This window comes from Harmonia axyridis, chromosome 7, assembly GCF_914767665.1.
Source record: "Harmonia axyridis chromosome 7, icHarAxyr1.1, whole genome shotgun sequence".
Taxonomy (NCBI): domain Eukaryota; kingdom Metazoa; phylum Arthropoda; class Insecta; order Coleoptera; family Coccinellidae; genus Harmonia; species Harmonia axyridis.
The window spans coordinates 26332915-26358156 of NC_059507.1; the positions used below are offsets into that span (position 1 = coordinate 26332915).

The following is a 25242-nucleotide window of genomic DNA, read 5'->3' on the forward strand; positions in this document are numbered from 1 at the left end:
TTAAAGTTTCTAAGGAAATGTTCAATGTGATGATCCATCCCTGGATGTTTCCGCCAGAGTATTTCTCTTTGAGTCCTATCCCTCCCCCGAAACTCTTTCTCATAGAAGCATTTTTCTGTTTCATAGAATGGATCGGGGTCGATAAAAGGCGTTCACGCTCACTTTCTGGCCAATATATTTGCCTATTCATTTCCTTTGATTCCCAAAGGGCTAGAGACCCAGATTTTCATTTGAATATGGAGTTGAACGTAGGTTTAATGTCTTATTTTGATTTATTTAACCGTCATTCGTCTAACTTCATATTGAAATTGTAGGGGTTTGGAAAAAAGGGGAGGGTCTCCCAGACTAAATAGATCAGAACAGTGCCTTTTCAGTGTATTTCCCTAAGGTAAAAGAACCAGTGATCGTCAGTGATCTAGTATTCGTCCCAATTACACAATTTTCCGTTTTATTAAATATCTAGAGACATCTAGCTTTTAAGTGATTAATTATGCTTAAAATTCAAAATGTGATTATTTTGTGTTATCTACTTTAGTTACAATAATGTGGGTAACACTGTTGTTTTAACAGGGTTGAAAAAGTCGAGTTTGAGAAAGCACAGGTTTACAGTGTTTGCTAAGCAATTTTGTTAAGGTAGGTGGTAACATTATTATTGCTACTATAGATTCCCAATACCGTAAAATGAAGTTTTTATTGATTATTTCGGGAATAAAGTAACAAATAATGTTATAGCTAATGAAATTCGGTAAGTAAACTACCGAAAAACATAGTAATTCTAGTGTGACGAACACAGGTACATCACATATAGAATATGTCTTAGTAACCGTCGAAGTTGACGAATACTGGGACATTTATCATTAAGATCAAAGTTGCATAAAACAACTTTGTTCAAACACAATAACTTAGCTCTTATTCGTATAATTATGCTGAAATTCCAAAGTTTACGAGGATCAGTAATCGTCATAGTGTTTTATGAAAGACTTGTCGAATTGAAAAGCTTAAAATATTATGACGATTATAGAGACTTATACCTGACGAACTCTGATTTTTTTCAGATATACGCAAGAAAAATGGAATCAAAGCGGTTCAGATATTCGGAAAATGATATGCATGAAGCTCTTTTGGCTGTTGAAAATGGAATGTCTATCTATTCAGCCGCGAAGGCTTTCAAAGTACCAAGAATGACATTATCAGACAAATTAAGAGGAAAAACACCCATTATAAGAAAAATGGGACCTCCTTCCATTTTATCCAGCGAAGAGGAAATGTTATTGGAAAAATGGATCCTTCATCTAGCATCTGTTCGTTTTCCAGTAACTAAAGAACAACTTCTAGATAGCGTTCAAATATTATCAAAACAATTAGGAAAGCAAGACAAATTTCCAAATGGCAGAACCCAACTTGGAAAAACAGGAAAATCGAGAGGAAAGTGATTTTTCTGCAACACTATACAACCAGCCTTCACAAGAAAAATTAAGGAAACTACCAACATGCGAGTCACCACCATCAGAAGCCGTTATAAAAGAATCTACAATAATGGAAGAATTTCCAACACCTTTTAAAAAAACTTTATATTGGCCTTCCACATCTACCACAAGTTCGAATCCTCAAAGAAAAAAAAATAAAGAAAAGGTGCCTGCCGTGGCAACTTCCATGGAATGGCAACAGTATTTTTCCAAGAAAGAACAGGAAAAAGAAGACAAAATTAGAAAAATTGAAGAAAAAAAAAAGAAGAAACTGCAAACAAAAAACATGAGAAGAAAATAGCAGGAAAAAAGAAGCTGTGTAAGGATACGAAGAGAAAAACAAATGTTTCCTCAAGATGATATTGCAAAATATGTGAAGAGGAACCTGAGAAAGATATGATACAATGTTTATCCTGCAAATGTTGGATCCATGAAATATGCGCTGGAGTTTCTAAGAGTCCTAAGAAGTTTAATTGTTCACTTTGCAAATAAAGAAAAATTAGAATAAAACGTTTTTGCGATGATTGTCTGTTTTTCATATAGTTTATTGATTCAATTTCCTTATCCTTTCTGACTGACGGTCATTCCGACATTGCTGTGACGAATACTAGGATAGGTCTAAGTTGGATATGACGATTACCGGGTAAAATCCTATAATTTTATTATTTTGATTATATCTTTGGTTTAACATAATTTTATTGGATAAAGTTTGTATCTTTCATAAAATGAAGATTCTGAGGAGAATATATCAACATTTTGAAATCTTTTGTAATCGTGATGTAGATTTACTAGAAATATCAATCTGTGAATTGGCTTAAACTGACGATAACTGTTGTTTAATGCGTACTCGGAGCAAATTATACTGGAAGCCTTGGAAGGTGAGACAGCTGGTATAAAGGTGAATGGAGTCTTGATCAACAACATCAGATATGCTGACGATACCGTAATAATAGCTGACTGTCTGAAGGATTTAGAGAGAGTTATGGACAAGATATTAAGATGTAGCGGGAAGTACGGACTTTCTCTTAATGTCAAAAAAACCAAGTTCATGAAAATCAGCAAGAACAATGACACAAACGAAATACTGCTGGTTGGGGGTCAGCAGGTCGAAAGAGTAAAAAGATACACTTACTTAGGAACACTTATAACAGAAAACAATGACTATACCGCAGAAATAAAAACTAGAATAGAAAAAGCTCGTTCCAACTTTATAAGAATGAAAAAAGTCCTGTGCAGCAAGGATCTGACATTGCATCTCAAACTGCGATTGGCAAAATGCTATGTACACAGTGTGCTCTATTATGGGGTGGAAGCATGGACGCTAAATGCAGATGCAATGAGGCGTCTTAACTCTTTCGAGATGTGGACCTACCGAAGAATTCTGAGAGTTTCGTGGAAGGATCGTATCACCAACATCGAGGTGCTAAGAAGAATCGGTAGAGAAAAAGAAGTTGAACGTACCATCAAGGAGAGAAAGTTACAATATTTGGGACACATAATGCGAGGCGAGAAGTACAATATCTTACGATTAATAATGCAGGGGAAAATAGAAGGCAAAAGAGGCGTAGGAAGAAGACGAATCTCATGGCTGAGAAATCTGAGAGAGTGGTTTGGATGCAGCACAAAACATCTCTTTAGAGCCGCTGTCTCCAAAGTCAAGATAGCTATGATGGTTGCCGACATCCGCCGCGGATATGGCACTTGAAGAAGAAGAAGACGATAACTGGTGCTTTTACCTTATATGTTTTTCTACTATCTACAACTTGTACTTGCTCAATTTTAATTTTACGGTTTTTTTTAAATATAGCCTGTACCTAAGTGAGATTCGATACTATATAATATTGCTAAAAATTTATATAGATTGTTGAAATCATTTCAATCCCTTGAATTATTTTCATTAGGATATAAAATACAAGACCAACATGATAAAAATTACTTTCAGTCAATGAGCCTTTCACATTTATTATAATATTCTTCATGAAAATGTCTAACAATTTTGTTTCTTTCCTTAATTCTTTCAAAATAGGCTCCCATGATTTGATTTTTTTTTTTTCAAAATCTTGATATTTGAATATTTGATTCAGTTTATTCGTGACAATACATTCATGAAAGTTGAAATGGGGAACTACTAATAAATAATATTTGAAGTTCAAATGAAAATTGAAACATTTAAATTCATTATAGCCCCATCAAGAAGGGAAAGAAAGCGAAAGGCGGAGGCAGGGGGTGAAGAAGGTATGTTTCTCTATTTCATTCTTATCTTTTAAATCTAGTTTCTCAAATATCATATTCATATCAAGAGGAATTCATAGCTGATATCTTGTTTTTCTTTATTCTAGCTGGTCCTCCAAAGCGGGCCCGTTTGGAGGAGGAGATTGAAGAAGGTATGTTTCTATATTTCATTCTTGTCTTTTAAATCTGGTTTCTCAAATATCATATTCATATCAAGAAAAATTCATAGCTGATATCTTGTTTTTCTTTATTCTAGCCTGTCCGCAAAAGCGGGCCAGAATGGAGGAGGCGGGCCCATCCCAAAGGCCCGCGGCCGCCTTTGTTCAACGTAGGTTTCATGTCTTTTTGATTTATTTAACCGTCATTCGTCTATCTTCATATTAAAATTGTAGGGGTTTGGAAAAAAGGGGAGGGTCTCCCAGACTAAATAGATCAGAACAGTGTCTTTTCAGTGTATTTCCCTCTATGTTTTTCTACTATCTACAACTTGTACTTGCTCAATTCTAATTTTACGGTTTTTTTTTTAAATATAGCCTGTACCTAAGTGAGATTCGATACTATATAATATTGCTTAAAATTTATATAGATTGTTGAAATCATTTCAATCCCTTGAGTTATTTTCATTAGGATATAAAATACAAGACCAACATGATAAAAATTACTTTCAGTCAATGAGCCTTTCACAGTTATTATAATATTCTTCATGAAAATGTCTAACAATTTTGTTTCTTTCCTTAATTCTTTCAAAATAGGTTCCCATGATTTGATTTAATTTTTTCAAAATCTTGATATTTGAATATCCGATTCAGTTTATTCGTGACAATACATTCATGAAAGTTGAAATGGGGAACTACTAATAAATAATATTTGAAGTTTAAATGAAAATTGAAACATTTAAATTCATTATAGCCCCATCAAAGCGAAAGGCGGAGACAAGGATTGAACAAGGTATGTTTCTATATTTCATTCTTATCTTTTAAATCTGGTTTCTCAAATATCATATTCATATCAAGAAAAATTCATAGCTGATATCTTGTTTTTCTTTATTCTAGCTGGTCCTTCAAAGCGGGCCCGTTTGGAGGAGGCGGGCCCTTCGACAGAGCCCGCTCGGGCCTTCCAAAACGAGACAAACGAGACATGGGCGGAGGCGGAGGATCCAGCCTCAAGAACAACATGATAAAAATTACTTTCAGTCAATGATCCTTTCACATTTATTATAATATTCTTCATGAAAATGTCTAACAATTTTGTTTCTTTCCTTAATTCTTTCAAAATAGGTTCCCATGATTTGATAGATATACAATAGGTTACCAGATTGTCTGAAAGATCTAAGAGGGAGAAAGTATCTTTTTTGAAAGATAATTGTTTTTATTCTGTGCGAGAATTTCTTGATCGTAATCGTAATGTTTATTTACATTGTTTGTTTTATATTTTTTTTTTACATTACAGGTTATGCCTTAAGTGCAAATTTCCTTGGGGGGAATATAGACATTTTCCTGATTTCTTTAGGGGTTCTCAGACTGATTTGATGTTTGGTCAATGCACGCCTGATAGCACGGGTCTTCTTGGGTCTGAGGTCTAAAGGCTTGTACTTTTTGTTTTTGTACAACTTCCTCAAATTTTCTTTCTGTTTTTGGTGCATAACAATGTATACAATTGTTAAACTTGTTTGTTTGTTGTTCAACTCGTGTTATATATTAGTATCTATACAGGGTGTAACTGAATAAGTGTAAAACATTTAGGGAGGTGATTCCTCATCGAAAAAAAGATAGGATCTTTCATATAAAGAAACTTCATTGGAGCATCCCTTGTTAAGATACAGCCCCTTAAAGGGGGTACATAAAATTTGTATAACAATTTTTTTCACAAGCACTGAAAAAGTTACAATATTGAAATTAACCTGACGTTTTGTACTACCAAAAAGACACTTAGCCAGTAATTTATTTGGTTTACCCCATGGTTGTAAGGGGTGAAAAACGCAACCCCTAAAATTTATTTCCAATGTAACTTTTTGTCTTATTATTTGTTTACCATTTAAAAATTTATTTCCGATAGCCTGTTTCATTCTAAACAAAAAATGTCTCTTGAGTTTTTTGCCCAAAATAAACCAGTAAGCAGCAAAACATTATTTTACGAACAACTACAGAGATACATCGTCATAAATGCGAAAATACGAAACTAATCTATCTAGTAGGTCGCTATTAGCGATAGTGACAATTAAATTGGTATGACGCTGTCAGTTTGGGATTTTTCGAAATTGAATTAATACTAATTGTGTGTTGTTGTTCTGTTCTTAATTTGTTACTTTAATAATTCACTTGTTAATAAAATGGCATACACAAATGAGGAAATGGCTGATATGCATTACGTTTACGGTCTGTCGCAGGGGAATGGGTTAGAAGCTTCTAGAAGATATGCTGAAATGTATCCTCAACGGCAGCATCCTTCACATAGAATATTTGCTCGACTTCATCAACGATTACGAGAATATGGTTCATTCGACAAAAGAACGCAGGATTGTGGTCGCCATCGAGAAATACGAACACCACAGCTTGAGGAAGCAGTACTTAATTTGATTGAAGAACAACCTACTACCAGTACTAGAAAGATTGCTTTCCAGCTAAATGTTGATCATATGACGGTAGTTCGAATTTTAAAGGAACAACTCTTATACCCTTACCATCTGCAACGAGTACAGGCACTGTTACCGCGAGACTTTCCGAACCGTCTTGAATTTTGCAATTGGATGCTGGAAATGATTAGAAGAAATTGTGACTTTCTGAAGACGATAGAATTCACAGACGAATGTAGTTTTTCTCGGGACAAGATTATTAATTTTCATAATTACCACATATGGGCTGATGAAAACCCTCACGCTATTGTCGAAACTAGCCATCAAGAACAGTTTTCTCTTAACGTGTGGCTCGGAGTTATTGGGGATGATTTAATTGGGCCTCATTTTCTACCTCCTCGATTAAATGGTGAGGCATACGTTCAATTTTTAAGAGAAGTGCATCCAGTACTGCTGGAGGAAGTTCCTTTGGGCGTCAGAAGGGATATGTTTTTTATGCATGATGGGGCTCCCGCCCATTTTAGTCAAGTAGCACGTCAGCATTTAACTGAAACATATGCAAATCAGTCGATAGGTCGAGGAGGACCACATAAATGGCCCGCTCGATCCCCGGATCTCAATCCTCTCGATTTCTCTATTTGGGGCCATTCACAGCATTTGGTATATCGTACTCCTGTTCGCGATGTAGAGGACCGCATCATCGATGCGTGCAGGGTAATCAGAGAGACTCCAGGAATATTTGAGCGAATACGTGGCTCAATGCGCCGACGTCTAGACGCATGCGTAATGTTTGAAGGTAGACATATTAAACATCCACTATGATTTCTACATGTTGTGTGTTTTGTTATTAATAACTTAGTTTTGTTTATTACCCTTTAATCGTTTAATGCAGGTACTAACTACAAAATAACAATAAATCCAGTTCGCATTTATGACGATGTATCTCTGTAGTTGTTCGTAAAATAATGTTTTGCTGCTTACTGGTTTATTTTGGGCAAAAAACCCAAGAGACATTTTTTGTTTAGAATGAAACAGGCTATCGGAAATAAATTTTTAAATGGTAAACAAATAATAAGACAAAAAGTTACATTGGAAATAAATTTTAGGGGTTGCGTTTTTCACCCCTTACAACCATGGGGTAAACCAAATAAATTACTGGCTAAGTGTCTTTTTGGTAGTACAAAACGTCAGGTTAATTTCAATATTGTAACTTTTTCAGTGCTTGTGAAAAAAATTGTTATACAAATTTTATGTACCCCCTTTAAGGGGCTGTATCTTAACAAGGGATGCTCCAATGAAGTTTCTCTATATGAAAGATCCTATCTTTTTTTCGATGAGGAATCACCTCCTTAAATGTTTTACACTTATTCAGTTACACCCTGTATATCCTGACTTTCCATGTAACATATTTGATGGAGCAAATAAATATTATTATTATTATTAAAATGAGCCATTTCGTGTTTGATACAGGGTGTCCCGGGAGTAACTTTACATACTGAGGTGTCGTAATACTAGGTGAGTACGAATTCAATGCAAAAAAAATTAGTTTCTGGCTTTCCTCAGAAAGCTACAGGGCTAGTTTGTATAATCATGGAAATAATGAAACCATCATCAGATGGCAAACTTATGGGCGTACGGTAACTTGACATATTATGACTTCTGTTAATATTTTATTATACTGTTTCCAAATAGAAGACAGCCAAATGAGAGGATTGTTCAAAGGATTACGTGATCATGGAACACTCGCTATCAACATGGTGGATAATGGCCGAATGCGATCAAGAGCAATGGATGAGACAATGGATGATGTTCTAGATTAGGTGCAACACAACCCCGAAACAAGTACGAGACGTCTCGCATTGCGATATAACATATCGCAATCTACGGTGGATCGCAGCTTGAGAGATCAAGGATTGTGCCCCTACCACATTCAAAAGGTACAAGCTTTATTGTCGACAGATTTACCAAAGAGAATTGAATTTTCTCAATGTTCTCATTTTGAGAACAATGATTTCTTGCGGTATATTCTGTTCACAGATGAAGCAGGATTTACAAGAGAAGGCATTTTTAACAGCCATAACACTCATTTCTGGGCTGACGAAAACCCCCATGCAACCAGAGAAGTCAACAACCAACACCGTTTCGGAGTGAATATGTGGGCAGGCATCGTGAACAACCAACTGATTGGACCAAGGGAATTGTCCATTAGATTAACCTCAGCTGAGTATCTACATTTTTTACAGAATGATTTGGACGACTCATTAGAGGACATACTACAGCATTTGAAGGAAACTGATTTCGTCAGGAGAACAGAGTTTTGCGAAGCTATGATGATTCGATTTCAAGAGAATGAAAACTTTTTGGACTGTATAATTTGGACAGATGAATCTAAATTCACAAAGAATGGTTCTTTCAATAGGCATAACAGTCATTATTGGGATGAAGAGAACAACCACCACTTCAGACAATGGAACTTTCAAGAGACCTGGAGTTTCAATGTTTTTTGCGCCATCAAAAATAATGCAATTCTCGATGTTCACATTTATGATGGGACTTTAACTGGTAAGATAGAACACTACACATGTTTGCATTATTTAAAAAATGTTCTCCCATAGGAGATAGATATTCTGACATATTGACTCAAATAATTGAGCCGCTAGTACAGAACCATAATGACTTATGGTATCAACAAGATGGCGCGCCTCCACACAATTCACTCAATGTGTCAAATATCCTCTACAGGCTTTTTGAAGATCGATGGTTGGCGAACAATGGTCCACATCTTTGGCCACCACGTTCTCCCGATTTAACTCCTTTAGACTATTATGTTTGGGGTAGGATAAAAAATATTGTCTACTCCCCTGACTGATAAAGAGGACTGCATAGAACGAGTCAGAAATGCGTTCAGGTTTGTTTAGATTTTTAGATTCATAGTTTTGAAACTCAATTTGGTTTTTAAACACTTTTGCAGATCTCTTCCTCCCGATGAAATAAGAAGAGCAACGCACGAAGCATTCCTGAGACGTATAAATAAATGTCTAGAAATTAACGGTCAAAACTTTGAGCATCTTCTCTGGTTAAAACTGCGAGAGTTTGCCATGGTTCTCCTAATAGTAACTTGAAGTCGGTTTCAAGAAGGGGTGAAAAATCTACAGCATGGTTCAAATAACAGTTCCTGAAAATTTCATCTTTTTGGCGTGAAGGGAAAAGAAATAGCTGAAAATTCAAGACGAAAAACAGTTTTTTGTGAATAACTCAGAAAATATCCATTTTAGGGCAAGGGTGTGATGCATACACTCACATTATTTTTTAACGTAGATTCAATATCTGCCATAAAAAAATGGTGTTCTAATTTGAAAAAATTGATTTTTCACAATTTTATCATCCCTAACTTTGAAAGCGATTTTTTCACCCCCTGTATCATGAATCGCGATTTCGATTTTTGAAGTGGATACATCAATCTTACATCTTGAAAAATCCCAAAAATGAAAATTTTCCATCCAAAAACCTCGAAGTTATTCTTGTTTCAGCGGAGCTCTATTTTCGATTTTTTTTTCGAATTTTCCCGCTCAGAGAGAATTTTCCAACCAAAACTGAAAAATGTTACATCAAAATAACTTGAAATTTTCTAAGGAATCTATTTCTGCAATGAAAAAATGGTGTTCTAATTTGAAAAACGGAAGTTGACGTCATTTCCGGAAAAACCGGAGGTGCTCATGCCTTGAAAATATTTTAGATTTCATCAGCATCGTGAAATACTTATAAGTGCTGAATTTCATGAAAATACGTTCAGTAGTTTCCCGTATAAATATGGGTGAGGTTCCTCGTGAAAGACCCTGTATATCCTGACTTTCCATGTAACATATTTGATGGAGCAAATAAATATTATTATTATTATTAAAATGAGCCATTTCGTGTTTGATACAGGGTGTCCCGGGAGTAACTTTACATACTCTTAACTGAGGTGTCGTAATACTAGGCGAGTACGAATTGAATGCAAAAAAATTAGTTTCTGGCTTTCCTCAGAAAGCTACAGGGCTAGTTTGTATATTCATGGAAATAATGAAACCATCATCAGATGGCAAACTTATGGGCGTACGGTAACTTGACATATTATGACTTCTGTTAATATTTTATTATACTGTTTCCAAATAGAAGACACCCAAATGAGAGGATTGTTCAAAGGATTACGTGATAATGTGGATAATGGCCGAATGCGATCAAGACTACGAGAAATGCAGGGAAATTTTCAACTCCATATCACAGGCTGTTAGCAACTCAGCTGAGCATAAATCATGAAGCCATCCAAATATATAACAAAATTCCTGAATGTCTCAAAATTATGAAAAAAAAAAGCTGAAAAATGAAATGAAAAAAATTCTATATGAAAAAGCATACTACACTATGGATGAATTTTGGTCAAGCCATTTTGAATAGTTTGTGATTCAATGTGATGTTTGTGATATACTTAAATGTCATCTTATTAAACTATATTTTTGTACATTTATATTTTAACTTATTGATCTCTATCTTTCGGGATGTTTAGCATATTATACTTGTATTTTACTTTGACGCCCCATGTAAAATGTTGATGGGTTAAAATTATTCACTTTGTATCAATATGTCTGTGAATAAAGATTATTATTATTATTAAGAGCAATGGATGAGACAATGGATGATGTTCTAGATTACGTGCAACACAACCCCGAAACAAGTACGAGACGTCTCGCATTGCGATATAACATATCGCAATCTACGGTGGATCGCAGCTTGAGAGATCAAGGATTGTGCCCCTACCACATTCAAAAGGTACAAGCTTTATTGTCGACAGATCTACCAAAGAGAATTGAATTTTCTCAATGTTCTCATTTTGAGAACAATGATTTCTTGCGGTATATTCTGTTCACAGATGAAGCAGGATTTACAAGAGAAGGCATTTTTAACAGCCATAACACCCATTTCTGGGCTGACGAAAACCCCCATGCAACCAGAGAAGTCAACCAACACCGTTTCGGAGTGAATATGTGGGCAGGCATCGTGAACAACCAACTGATTGGACCAAGGGAATTGTCCATTAGATTAACCTCAGCTGAGTATCTACATTTTTTACACAATGATTTAGACGACTCATTAGAGGACATACCTATCCTTGTTCTGCAAAAATTTGTGGATACAACAAGATGGAGCTCCTCCAAATAGTTCCAAAGCAGTAACAGAATGGCCAAAGCACTGGTCCGTATCGCCATATCCATTTTCCATTGACATTGTCATTGAGCCATTCTGTTACTGCTTTGGAACTATTTGGAGGAGCTCCATCTTGTTGTATCCACAAATGTTTGCAAGGTCACCAGTCACCAGACTTGAATCCATGCGACTTTTTCCTTTGGGGTTTCATGAAGCAGCATGTTTACATTGCAGTTAATAATGTGAACGAACTGAGATCGCGTGTGGCAAATGCGGGACAACAAATCAAGGACAATCCAAATCTCCTTGAGAATGTGAGACATTCCCTTCTAAGGAGAGCTCGCGCCTTTTTAGATGCAAACGGCTGACATTTCGAACTCTGATATGGTATGTATGGGTGGTGTCCCGTCAGGACAAAAATAAAATGTAACGCGCCTAAAGCAATACTTCGGAAGTGGTGTGAAAATTAGCTTCAACAGATGATGATTCATAACGTAAAATGTGAGCTTATTTAAATCACTCTATTCAGTCGGATGGTTCTTAGATATCTGCAGAAAGATATAATTCCTTGTTCTATAGACTACCCTAAACATACTGTTATGGATTTTTTCAATCAAAAAATAATTAGTCACTAATGAAACTTAGTATATATTGTTATCTATACTATGATCACTTGAATTTAGTTATCAAATATTAAATCAGAAAAAATATAAATAAAAGACGTCATATAATTAAACATAGAAAGTTATGAGATTCAGGTCAGCTCCATAAACATAGAGAATATATACAACAAAAAAGGGTTTGCTGGATAAAAATTTGCAGTTTGTTTGAAAATTTATGATTTATAAATAAGTAATTTTCAGATTTAATTGGATTTAATTGCCGAATCAACAAGTGACCTTGAACGATCATTAATTAATTATCAATCATTATATTACTTGTTCTTTGAAAATTTAAAACATACTTCTTCATCTAATGTTTCTTGTGTTAGATTTTCTGTATCCTTCGATGAATTATTATCGGTATTCAATTCATTATTAACTTCTTCTGTTATTGGTAAAGCACTTGAAAATATAGCATAAATTTCCTTAAATTTATCAGTAATTGATAAGAATATGTTTACAGAGATATTTTTCATATATCAAAATTACTAAATATTTCAATACTATTGTCCCTAATCTTTGTGTCTCGGATCCATTCATACAATAGGTATACGAGTAAATTCTGTAGAAAATTCCATGAATTTTTTGAGACATATTTTACTCCTAGTGTCAATTTCTGATGAAACTCTTGCCAGCCTGTACTGGCATTAGTGATAATTCGAAGGAATTCATTCATTTGTACATTTGCATAACAACACCTGCCAAAAAGCAATTTATTTATAGAAAATATGCCAGCCTGTACTGGCATTAGTGATAATTCGAAGGAATTCATTCATTTGTACATTTGCATAACAACACCTGCCAAAAAGCAATTTATTTATAGAAAAAGTCTAGTCAATTCTATAAAAATATTTTGTTGATAATTAATAGTTTTTTATTCACAAATGTAAACTACCCCTTAGACGGCCTGCAAATCAATGTGCTTCGGATATGTTATTCTGTAGCTATTTAAGAGTAATAATACCAAATATGAACTTGGCTAAACTTTTTTGACAGGGTCATTCTCAAAAATTTCGAGAAATTCACAGGTGTAAACTACCCCTTAGAGGGCCTGCAAATCAATGTGCTTCGGATATGTTATTCTTTAGCTATTGAGGAGTAATAATACCAAATATGAACTTGGCTAAACATTTTTGACAGGGTCATTTTTGAAAATTTCGAAAAATTCACACGTGTAAACTACCCCTTAGACGGCCTGCAAATCAATTTGCTTCGGATATGTTATTCTGTAGCTATTTAAGAGTATTAATACCAAATATGAACTTGGCTAAACATTTTTGACAGGGTTCTTTTTGAAAATTTCCAAAAATTCACAAGTGTAAACTACCCCTTAGACGGCCTGCAAATCAATGTGCTTCGGATATCTTATTCTTTAGCTATTAAGGAGTAATAATACCAAATATGAACTTGGCTAAACATTTTTGACAGGGTCATTTTTGAAAATTTCGAAAAATTCATAAGTGTACACTACCCCTTAGACGGCCTGCAAATCAATGTGCTTCGGATATCTTATTCTGTTTCTATTGAAGAGTAAGTATTCCAAATATCAACTTGGCTAAACGTTTTTCAAGGTTTCATTCGTGAAAATACTTGTATATACCCCGTCGTTTCATTGATCAGCATAATTCAAGTTCATCTATAATATTATTTTGTGCATTGAAATGTCATAAAAACTTGACTGAAGTCGTTCAAGTAAACTCAAAAAGCAAATTCTTGCGTTGCACCTCAAAAACAGATCGATTCGTTAGTTTCAAATTCTACCGACGCCACTGGTCGTTTGGCTGCTGGAATGAATTCGGCTGCTGAAAAGTGGCTGCCAAGTTCACGCCGGTATAATGCCCCATCATTGATAAGACTCCAAGAGCTTGTAAATCTTGTCTTGGAAAGACGACAACAACTACTCCCCATTAATGTGGGAGAACTTGAAGAGTGGAAGAAAGGAGATCGAGGCTTACGATACCATGATGAAAGTCCACTTGGATACCGTTATGAGTCCTCCTGGTAATGCATTGCAAATGCCCACCTTACCTTTTCAGCTCCAAATCCAGTTGACCTCCAAAAATACAACATGATATACAACATTAATAATAAGTAGAGAAAATAAATTAATATAAATATAAATTGATACACAATTGGAATAAATCAAAGGATCAAAATAAAATTCGAAATTTTTGGCGGTTTTTCAAATGGCTGTATTTTCGATAACAATGGTCGTATTTCAATTTGAAAAAAAACTTTTTGAAGCTTGAAGTTTATAGTTTGGAGATCTCACGAGGAAAAAATTTTTCAAGCAACGTGTACCGCTTAATCCTTATGAATACAATATCTGAAATTTTTGCGAAATTTTTTCAGTTTTCATTTATGGCATTCTGATTTGGAAATTCTTATTCCAACTTGACCACTATATGGATGAGATAACTTGTTCATTCAGCTTCAATATCCTTTTTTCAAAATTTCGATACGAGCACTTCTCGCTGAAATATCGAACTTTGAATTGAAAAGGACCTTTTTGTCTTTAAACATCAATATCTCACCAATCAATGATTGCACAGAAAATTTGAGGGTTGTTTTGAAATCTTGAATGAATTCTCTACAAGAAGTAACCATCTGATTTTCGGAAAAAATCCATTTCATTCTCTACATTAATTTGAAAAGTGGAGAAATAAGGGCTTTCGGAGGATTTTTGGATAATCAAGCGCTGAATTGAAAATAGCGAAAAAACCACGGATGTTATCTACATCCACAAGTACACCCAGTCAAAAGTAGGGTCCAAGCAAAAAATGGTATATTTATGATTTTCACTATGGAAATGGATGGTAATTTGTTATTTGACTCAAGCAATACAGACTCTTCACATTTTTTTCCATTAGTAAACATTCTTTAGCCATTCATTAATTTAAATGTTGATGTTGTTATAGGGGCCGTTTCTAGGTAAAAATTCATAACTTGTTTTTTAATGAAGGAGTACCGTTTTCTGCTTTTAGTATGTGGTGAATAGTGGAAAACTGGTTCAAATTACATACTCCATATAGTTTGTCAGGCCTCGGGGAGGGGGAAACTGCGATTTAGGGGGTATTTTCTATATAAAAATTATTAACTTTTTTAAATGCAGGAGTACCGTTTTCTGCTTTCAGTATGTTATAAATAGAGGAGAACTGAATCAAATGACATACTCCATATAGTTTTTCAGGCCTCGGGGAAGAGAAAACTGAGATTTTGGGGGTATTTTCTAGATAAAAATCTATAACTTTTTTAAATGAAGGAGTACCGTTTTCTGTTTTCAGTATCTTATAAACAGAGGAAAACATATGACATACTCCATATAGTTTGTCAGGCCTCGAGGGGGGGAAAATGCAATTTTGGGGGTATTTTCTACTAATTGAGATAAGTGAAAAGCAGTTTATAATATATCGATCCCGTGGATATTCATCAAAAAATGCATATGAATATTTCGAGCCATTTCATTTTTTTTTTTTGAGGAAGTATGAGCACATAAAAAAACTATTCGGTCGAAATCAATTGGAAAAAAACTAATCTTGATAATATAAAACAAACAGATACCTACAACTGTGGGGTTCATGATTTATTTTGTTGACAGTGCGTCAATGGTTCACCACTTTCAAAAACTTTAAATTTAGAAGAGTATCGCAAAAAAAATAAAAAAATTATTGGATTATTGTGTAGTATCTTTGCATTACTGTATGATGTGGAGAAGATTTAGCAGAACACAGTAATCTTTCAAACAAAGAAGTTATGAGTTTTCAACTAGAAAATACCCCCAAAATCTCAGTTTCCCTCCTCCCCGAGGCCTGACAAACAATATGAGGTATGTCATTTGATACAAATTTTCTCTGTTTATAACATACTGAAAGCAGAACACGGTACTCTTTCAAACAAAAAAGTTATGAATTTTTAGTAGAAAATAACCTCAAAATCTAAGTTTCCCCCTCCCCGAGGCCTGACAAACTATATGAAGTATGTCATTTGATTCAGTTCACCTCTGTTCACCACATACTAAAAGCAGAACACGGTACTCTCTCAAACAAAAAAGTAATGAATTTTTTAGTAGAAAATACCCCCAAAATCGCAGTTTCCCCCTCCCCCGAGGCCTGAAAAACTATATGGAGTATGTCATTAGGTTCAGTTTACCTCTGTTTACCACATACTAAAATCAGAACACGGTACTCTTTCAAAAAAAAAAGTAATGAATTTTTCAGTAGGAAATACCCGCAAAATCACAGTTTATTCCCTCCGCGATGCCTGACAAACTAGATGGGGTATGTCATTTGATTCAGTTTTTCTCTGTTCATAACATACTGAAAGCAGAAAACGGTACTCCTTCATTTAAAAAAGTTATAGATTTTTATTTAGAAAATACCCCCAAAATCGCAGATTCCCCCCTCCCGGGGGCTCTTTCAAACAAAAGTTATGAATTTTTTAGTAGAAAATAACATCAAAATCTAAGTATCCCCCTCCCTGAGGCCTTACAAACTATATGGAGTATGTCATTTGTTTCAGTTTTCCTCTGTTAACCACAAACTAAAAGCAGAACACGGTACTCGCTCAAAAAGAAGCTATTAATTTTTATCTAGAAAATACCCCCAAAATGGCATTTTTCCCCCTCCCCGAGGCCTGACAAACTATATGAGGTATGTCATTTGATTCAGTTTTCCACTATGCACCACATACTGAAAGCAGAAAAGTTATGAATTTTTACCTAGAAACGGCCCCGATAACAACATTAACAACCCTCTGAATGGCTAAAAAATGTTCAATAATAGAAAAAATAATATGAAATCTATATTGCTTGAGTCAAATAACAAATTACCATCCATTTCCATATTGAAAATCATAAATATACCAGTTTTTGCTTGGACCCTACTTTCGGCTCGGAGTGTACTTGTGGATGTGGATAGCTTCACACCGGTGTAAAAAACATCAATGTTGAATATGCGTTTTACAGTTCAATATTACCTCAAAAATCCCAGAGAATTTCAATTCAATCGGTTTTTTCGTTTCAGTCAATCGAATTTTCAAAAAATTGAAGGATCTCGCCTTCTAACCATGTTAGGAAATCAAAAATAATCATGGAATGAAATTACGGAATGACATGAGAAATGATAATGTTGAATTGATTCATTTGAAGTCAATAAAAAAAAAATTGAAAATGAAAAAAAATTTTTTTTTGATTTAAAAAAAATGCATTTCATAAATTCTGTTATTGTTCTGTTCTGTTATTGATAAAAATTCAGCAAAAAAAAATTTTGTTTCTTCATTTTGTGAAGGATCATGAACATTCAAATCGACAATCGTGATCCTTTAATTTTTTGAAAATTCGATCGAATGAAACAAAAAACAGATCCATGGATTAAATATACTCAACATTGATGGTATTTTCGATATTTTCAATTCAGCGCTTGATTATTCAAAAAACCTCCAAAAGCCCTTTTTTATCCACTTTTCAAATTAATGTAGAGAATGAAAAGAAATTTTTTCCGAAAATCCGATAGCTACTTCTTGTAGAGAATTCATTCGAGATTTCAAAACAACCCTCAAATTTTCTGTGCAATCATTGATTGGTGAGATATTGATGGTTAAAGACAAAAAGGTCCTTTTCAATTCAAAATTCGATATTTCTGCGAGAAGTGCTCGCATCGAAATTTCGAAAAAAGGATATTGAAGCTGAATGAACAAGGTATCTCTTCCATATAGTGGTTAAGTTGGAATAAGAATTTCCAAATCAGAATGCCATAAATGAAAACTGAAAAAATTTCGCAAAAATTTCAGATATTGTATTCATAAGGATTAAGCGGTACACGTTGCTTGAAAAATTTTTTCCTCGTGAGATCTCCAAACTATAAACTTCAAGCTTCAAAAAGTTTTTTTTCAAATTGAAAAACGACCATTGTTATCGAAAATACAGCCATTTGAAAAACCGTTAAAAATTTCGAATTTTATTTTGATCCTTTAATTTATTCCACTTGTGTATTAATTTATATTTATATTAATTTATTTTCTCTACTTATTATTAATGTTGTATATCATGTGGTATTTTTGGAGGTCAACTGGATTTGGAGCTGAAAAGGTAAGTTGGGCATTTGCAACGCATTACCAGGAGGACTCATAATGGTATCCAAGTGGACTTTCATCATGGTATCGTAAGCCTCGATCTCCTTTCTTCCACTCTTCAAATTCTCCCACATTAATGGGGAGTAGTTGTCGTCTTTCCAAGACAAGATTTACAAGCTCTTGGAGTCTTATCGATGATGGGGCATTATCCATTTATTCCACTAGTATATTATGATATTCTGGACATGAATGATTGTGTCTTACAAAATATTACAAAAATTACAAATAATATCAACAGAAACAGAAACACTTTGCAGACACTGTATCATTGTTATAGCGTCGGCTAAGAGTGTAAATCTGCTATGTCCGTATTGAACAATTTTACAGGAGACCAAAAAAACCGTTCAGTAAGTGTTATAATAATAATAATAATAATAATAATAAGAGTGTTTATTCATGAAAATACATTCAATAGAGTTTATTGAATGTATTTCTGTATGTAAATCTGCTATGTCCATAATGAACAATTTTACAGGAGACCAAAAAACCGTACAGTAAGTGTTATAATAATAATAAGAGAGTTTATTCATGAAAATACATTCAATAGAGTTTATTGAATGTATTTTCATGAATAAACTCTCTTATTATTATTATTATTATAACACTTACTGTACGGTTTTTTTGGTGTCCTGTAAAATTGTTCATTATGGACATAGCAGATTTACACTCTTAGCCGACGATAGACAACATAATTAGCTCAAAACAAATTAATTGCAAAATGAATAAATTTATGCCCGATCATAAAGCTTCCGAAGTAATTTGCAATAAATACATGAGTCACGCAACCACTCAAAAAAGAAGAAAGATACCACAAGTTTGAAGTAGAATTGTAAAAATATATGAGAAATGAAATAGTACAATAATTAATAGTTGTACTCTGTGTTAACAAACTTTGTTTAATTTACAGTTTTATATTGAAATAAATAAATAATTTATTTTTATCGTATTATCATTTCTGATTAATTTTTCATATCAGAAATCAATTTATGAATTAAAATTAAAAAATCGCCAGCAACGATTATAGTATCAGCTCACAGAACAGATTTTTCTAATAATATCATAAACGTAAAATCATTGCTAGAAACCATAGCAGTTTTCACACCCTTCACATTCAAGTCGGATCAAGTCGTGCTATATTTGAGAGCCAAATTCTACCCATGAGAAAATAATATAGCATAAACTGCGAAATCTAAAATCAGAGTATTGTTGAAGCACATGAAAGATCAACATGATAACGCAGTATGCAGGGTCGTCCAACTGTACTTAGTTTAATGATGAATAGATGATGCTGAGGGGAGCCAGATAAACAAGAATTAATTATGGGCTAAGGGCTCTTCATTTCTGAGATAAACGGTGATTTGTTGACTTCTACAGAACTTTTTGTTAGCCATAACTCCAAAACCAAACAATGAATAATTTTCAACTATGACAGCGTCATATCAGATCATTTAATTGTCATATGAACCACACCTAAAAACTATATACCAGATGCTTTGATTTTTGCTTTGACGTTCAATAAAACATGAAATATCAATTAATTGATAATATTATTAAATTCTCCAACAAAGATTTGTCATTCTAATAGTGTTTTTCATTAGTTCCGCAGAAACCGTTTATAAATAGAAAAATGTTCAAATAATATACCAAAAACAAAAATAATTTAAGATATAAGTAAATAAAAAACGCATTCGTACTATTTGCGAAAGGTTCATTCATATCTTACAACAAGGAGATGAAATTGCGAGACTAAAATTTTGCAGTTACGAGTATTATTTGGCATATGAACAATTTACCAAACATTTATGGGCAAAAGAAAATCTAAAAGCTTTCAAATGTTGCAATTCCCATCACAGATCTTATATAAACGTTAGCTGAAGTATTAACGACAATAAATTTTTAGGTTCTGTTTTCCGTGGAAGCACTAGGAGTGTGAGCCCACCTGAGAGATTCGACTTTTCTCCTACTCCTAGACAACCACGAAGTCGGGGAGCTCCTCGAGGAGGGGCACCAAGAGAAATACCATGGAGGTGAATGCCGTCGTCATGCAGGAACGAAATGACTGATCTACGATCTCATATTTGTTACGTTTGACTAAATAGTTATAAGAGTACATAGTTCATTTTTGTCATCACCTTTTAACAACTATAGTAATTTGGATTATCTGATAATAAGGCTTCCACTTCCCCATAAATATCAGAGGAATATTTGTTAACATGATGGCGCTCCAGCGCACCAAAACAAATAAGATTACTCATCGGAATAATGTGTGCCCGATCCACTGGTTGGCAGAGGAGGATCTCATAGTCGCCTAACTCAATGAGTATGGATTTTTTTGTTTAGGGCTGAATATCTACGCGGAGGAAATACGAAATAGAGAATATGTAATTGAAAGAATAACACAAAGTCGTTAGAGCTAAGAAATTCATTTAGTAGTATATCCAGAAATTCATTAAAAAAATAATAATAATTGTTACCAGCACATTTCATAATTTGGTTTTCCATTTAGTGGATATTCAATTCAATGAGAGTGAAGAAGCTTATTGAAAAAATCTTCATAATTATAAATTAATTCGATTTAAAAAGGTTTTATCCCAAAATCTTTTAGAATGTATTTTTTTTGTGAATACTTTGTAATGAGGTTAGGTGTAAGAATAACTTAAAGCTAAACCTCACCTAATCAGATGTACGAATAAAGACCAGTTATTATAGATAGTTATATACCAATAAAGACCAGTTATTATTATTATTAAATTCTATGCTGTAAAGGGGCTCAAAACTGAGTTTATCACTTCTTAGGAAAAAAAATGAATGGTTTGAGTGTAATTCTAGTGCAAAACACTATTTAAAGGACAAATTTTTGAGTTAATATTGTCCACTAATTGATATTTCATGTTGTGTTTCATTAAGCCCGAAAGCAAAAATCAAAATATCTGTCTGTAATTTTTTGGTGTGGTTCATATGGACAATTGAATGACCAGAGATGACAATGACTGCTAAATTTTAAAAGAATTTGTTGAACATTTCAGGAGTTATGGCTAACCAAAAGTTTTGTTGAAATCAACATATCACCTGGAATCTCAGGAAACGAAGAGGCTTAGGTTTGTTGTTGTTTTCTGATTCCTCTCGGTACCATCGATTCGCCATGAACCTATGTTTAGTTACTCGTGGACCCCCCTGTATAATTAACCATTTTCTCCTCCCATAAATATATTACAGGCAAGCAGTCACTAAGCTAAAAAGAAAATAAATGCTAAAGTAAAAATTACAATATATCAGATATTACATCAAGAACTTTCCAAGTAAAACAGATCAATCTAAGCATCAATCATGGCGCCATGAAAATAACATACCTTGAACTAGCAAGGAAAGAAAAACTACAGAAATACACAGAGCATTTTGAATAGCTTTACCAGTACAATAATATCACAAATGGCAAAGTTGTATCAATCATTCTGGGCTTGCCAATGGCATGCCAAAGAAAATATTAAATCAAAAAAGATTTGGGAATAACATTATACAGTGTACTCTCGTTAAGTCAAACCTCGTTAACTCGAGATCCTCGATAACTCGAATTATTTTTAGTCCCCTTGAAAAAACCTGTCTGAACCCAAAGAATTTCCATGCATAACTCGAAATGATTTCACGGATATATTTTACCATATTTACCGCTATAAGTGGAAGACACACAAAATTACCTCTATATCTCGAGGTCGGTAGTTAATTCCAACCCAGTCGGTGAATCGAGCGTATTTAATGATGCAATAATTGCATCATGAGGTTTTATAGAGTTAAATTTTGTTTAGATTTGTAACGGCTGTAGGACATATATGTTTTGTTTAATGTTTTTATCCCGAATCTCCTTAGCCTCTGAGAAACCTCTCAGAAGATAGGAATTTTTACGAAAAACTTATTTAGAGTTTTCACTCTCAATTGCTGAAACAAGCTCCAAAAATTTGAATAAAATGCTCCTGCGCATATAATTGCAATAATTTGTCAGGAGTTGTCAGGTTGAAAAAAAGTTGCCTAAAACGAAACCAAAAATAACACTTTGAAAATTAACTTTTTTGACGTTTTGTAATCTGAATCTTCACCATCAGAGAAACTCTTAAAATATTCAGAATTTGTCAAATGGCATTTGTCAACACAGAGAGTCGTTAGGCTATTTCATTATGAAATTTTCTATTGTCAATTAATTTTTCAGTAATTTCATCAAATATGTATACGATCTACTCCTACCATAGGGAACATATATCACTATTCTTCATCTCTATAACTTGAATTTTCATTTGGTTTACCTCTATATCTCATTACCTCTGTGAATCTAATTTAATCAAGAATGACCTGTATAACTCAAACTACGCCTATGTCAAACTATAAGAAACTGGACGAAAAATCTTGGTCCCGTGGTGTTTTGAGTTAACAAGAGTCCACTGTATTACATTTTGCTCACCACTGCGTTGATTGCCCTGAGAATATTCATATGAAGTTGCCAAGGACGCCAAGGACTCCAAGCCCAATGGATAACTTGAAACCATTTCCGAGGCGGAAGCCAGTCGTTTTCACCCTGTAATTATAAATCATAATTTTAATTATACAATGTTATGCAAACTATACTATAATTTTGAATTGAATACATCTTATATTATTTTATATACACAATTACATGTAAATGTATAAGATTATAACATAAGTTTAGAAAACCAGATATCGGTCAAGAAATAAAATAATATCAACTGTTCTTTCAGCAACGTTAATAATATAGAATTATGAATCAGGGGAACTCTTTGGTACAGACAAAGTGTTAAAGAATTGAACAAGAAAGTCTCTATTGCATATACTTTTCGTTCTGATATTGATTCCTTGAGTGTTGAGTTTCGTTCTTGCCGACCTGTTATTCTCATTCTTACATTCGATACTCAATTTGGATTATAACCAAGAATATCCATTGTGAGATGGGGACGCTATCACTATTGGAGTGCAGACTAGAATAAGATAAGTTGGCATCCCACCTTAGCAGACCTCCTTAGAAGATATTTATATATCTATGAAAAAGTAAAGGCAATATGGGTGAATTCCAAATAAGTATCTATAATGAAGATGGGCCAAATTAGGAGTTGTATTAGTATCATTCTCACTAAGTTAACTTGTAGCCGTTTAAAAACTACACTCAACAATGACCGAGCTCAGTTCTTTGGTTGAGTCATGAGCCTGATATCAATATTCCAAAATGGAACATATCAAACAACAAAAACCACTTGTTTATTCAGATCAATATTTATTTACATTTCGCGAAAGTCTATATCTATCCGGAACCAGAACATGAATATATGAAGTAACGCTACAACCTAACTACCTACAACTAACGAATCCATGTCAATTTTTTACCTCATGATTTTATCTTTGAAATTAATGGTAGCTTCTAGTGGGTAAATATCTGCCTGACTAAATCAGGGGTTCTAGTATTCCAATTAAGAAGCCTCAGTGACTTACATTCCACCAAAAAAAATCATGTTTACTCCAATTTTCAGAGTTCATTTTATCATTGAAAATAAATGGTGTGGGTTTTAGGGGGTTAAATTTTTGCTTAAAAAAGCATTGAGTTATTTACAACTCTTATGAAGTAGCCTGAGAATCTTACATTTTTCAACTTAGTCTAGAACCATTGTTCAACGGTGGCTTTTATATCTTACTTCAAGAATAGATTAACACTTTACAGATAACATAAAAGGTATTAGAATCTTTAGTTTTAATTTTGGATCTGCCAAGATAGTATTGTAAAATATTAAATAAATATTGTAAATTGATGGGAAATTATGCGATTCAATTATCTAATTGTATATTCTGTAGTATTGCAATTTTATGTAATTTTTGATTAATTTAACGTTGATTTCAAGACACTTCACATATGTTATGGACTTCCTTTAATGTCTTATTGCAGTTTCGGTTAGTTTGGGTTTCTACCTAACTACATCCATTTGTAATAATTAGACTCCATTTGTAAAATTCGAGTCAAATAAACATTATTGTTATAATTCCATCAAAAAATATTTCAATAGAAAAATTCCTACCTACACATACCATTTGAAGAACTTGTGATTTTTATTCTGAATATGTTTCGTTCCCTGGCTACTCCTAACGCGCAAATACAAGTAACGTACTGGAGAGTTTGAATGATTCCATTTTGATTTCATTAGTTTCATCTGAGAGTAAATTCGAAAAAAAAACTTGAATTGAACCCAAAGGGGATCAATTCAACAACAGATTGAAAATTTTGTTTTCCTTCATAACGGGACGACCACACTGCCAATTCGCTTATAATAAACCTCCTTAGCATTGAAATAAAATAATTATACTCACCACGTTTTGAAATCCTCGCCATGATTATCGCCATGATCCTCGTGGAAAATACTGGCACTGATTAATTTTCTAAATAAATTGTAAAATCGAATTCCATATATGAAAACAATTGGGTCTTTTTGAAATAGATTATATAAATTTAAGTTACCGCTTGAAATCCGTTAGGAATTTTTTAGGCACTACTACTGAAGATTTGAGAACTACTGTACCACCGTTTCATACGAAATATGAATGTAAATTCCGAGAAAGACAAAGCAATAATCATAATTGTGTAACTTTAGAATTATATATGGAATTACTGAATATGAATTTCATTATTTAATCTTAAAATTACACTGCAGTCATACTCTGCCGATGAAATGGAATGGAATGGAAAATTAACGGACGTTTCTCCCAAGTCCCAAGTTTTTTTGGGGGGTAGTTCTATGATTGGTTACATTATTTGAGGAGACTGAGGAGAGGCTGTATGGCGTATGGCTATTGGCCGAAACAGATTCCCGCGTTGCATTTTTCGCGCCAAGATGCTTAGAATATGTACATAAAAACATCTTAGGTGTGGACACCAGAGAATTCTAAATGAATTGGAAGGGGCTCTTAGATAAAAAATACATAAAAAAGTGTGTCGCACTGAAACAGAAAT

At 33.8% G+C, this 25242-nt stretch overlaps 3 protein-coding genes and 1 long non-coding RNA gene across 6 annotated transcripts in view; 3 read left to right on the forward strand and 1 right to left on the reverse strand.

The window, feature by feature from the left end:
• LOC123685200 overlaps positions 1 to 5445 on the forward strand; it is a 54032-nt gene extending 48587 nt beyond the window's left edge. The window contains exons 8-12 of one of the 3 annotated variants that reach the window (XR_006748267.1): positions 3651 to 3701; positions 3806 to 3850; positions 3955 to 4026; positions 4608 to 4646; positions 4751 to 5445. The gene's annotated coding sequence lies outside the window, so the exon portion shown is untranslated. Of the gene's footprint in view, positions 1 to 1055; positions 1274 to 3650; positions 3702 to 3805; positions 3851 to 3954; positions 4027 to 4607; positions 4647 to 4750 lie in introns of those variants that run through there. The other 2 variants (XR_006748268.1, XM_045624818.1) reach the window with 2 other exon arrangements.
• LOC123685178 (protein mothers against dpp-like) overlaps positions 1 to 24961 on the reverse strand; it is a 149920-nt gene extending 124959 nt beyond the window's left edge. Inside the window, exons 1-2 of the mRNA XM_045624797.1 lie at positions 24603 to 24961; positions 22696 to 22809 (exon numbers count right to left, since the gene is read on the reverse strand). The gene's annotated coding sequence lies outside the window, so the exon portion shown is untranslated. The remainder of the gene's footprint in view (positions 1 to 22695; positions 22810 to 24602) is intronic.
• On the forward strand, positions 237 to 4875 carry LOC123685370. The gene is made up of 8 exons (XM_045625023.1): positions 237 to 248; positions 1056 to 1301; positions 2320 to 3019; positions 3651 to 3701; positions 3806 to 3850; positions 3955 to 4026; positions 4608 to 4646; positions 4751 to 4875. Exons 1-8 carry the CDS (start codon positions 237 to 239, stop codon positions 4873 to 4875), a joined length of 1290 nt encoding a protein of 429 aa, XP_045480979.1.
• On the forward strand, positions 9123 to 9404 carry LOC123685216. Its single transcript, XR_006748269.1, has 2 exons — positions 9123 to 9178; positions 9242 to 9404. It is a non-coding gene; the product is annotated as an uncharacterized LOC123685216 (long non-coding RNA).
• Positions 24962 to 25242: the final 281 nt, after the last annotated feature.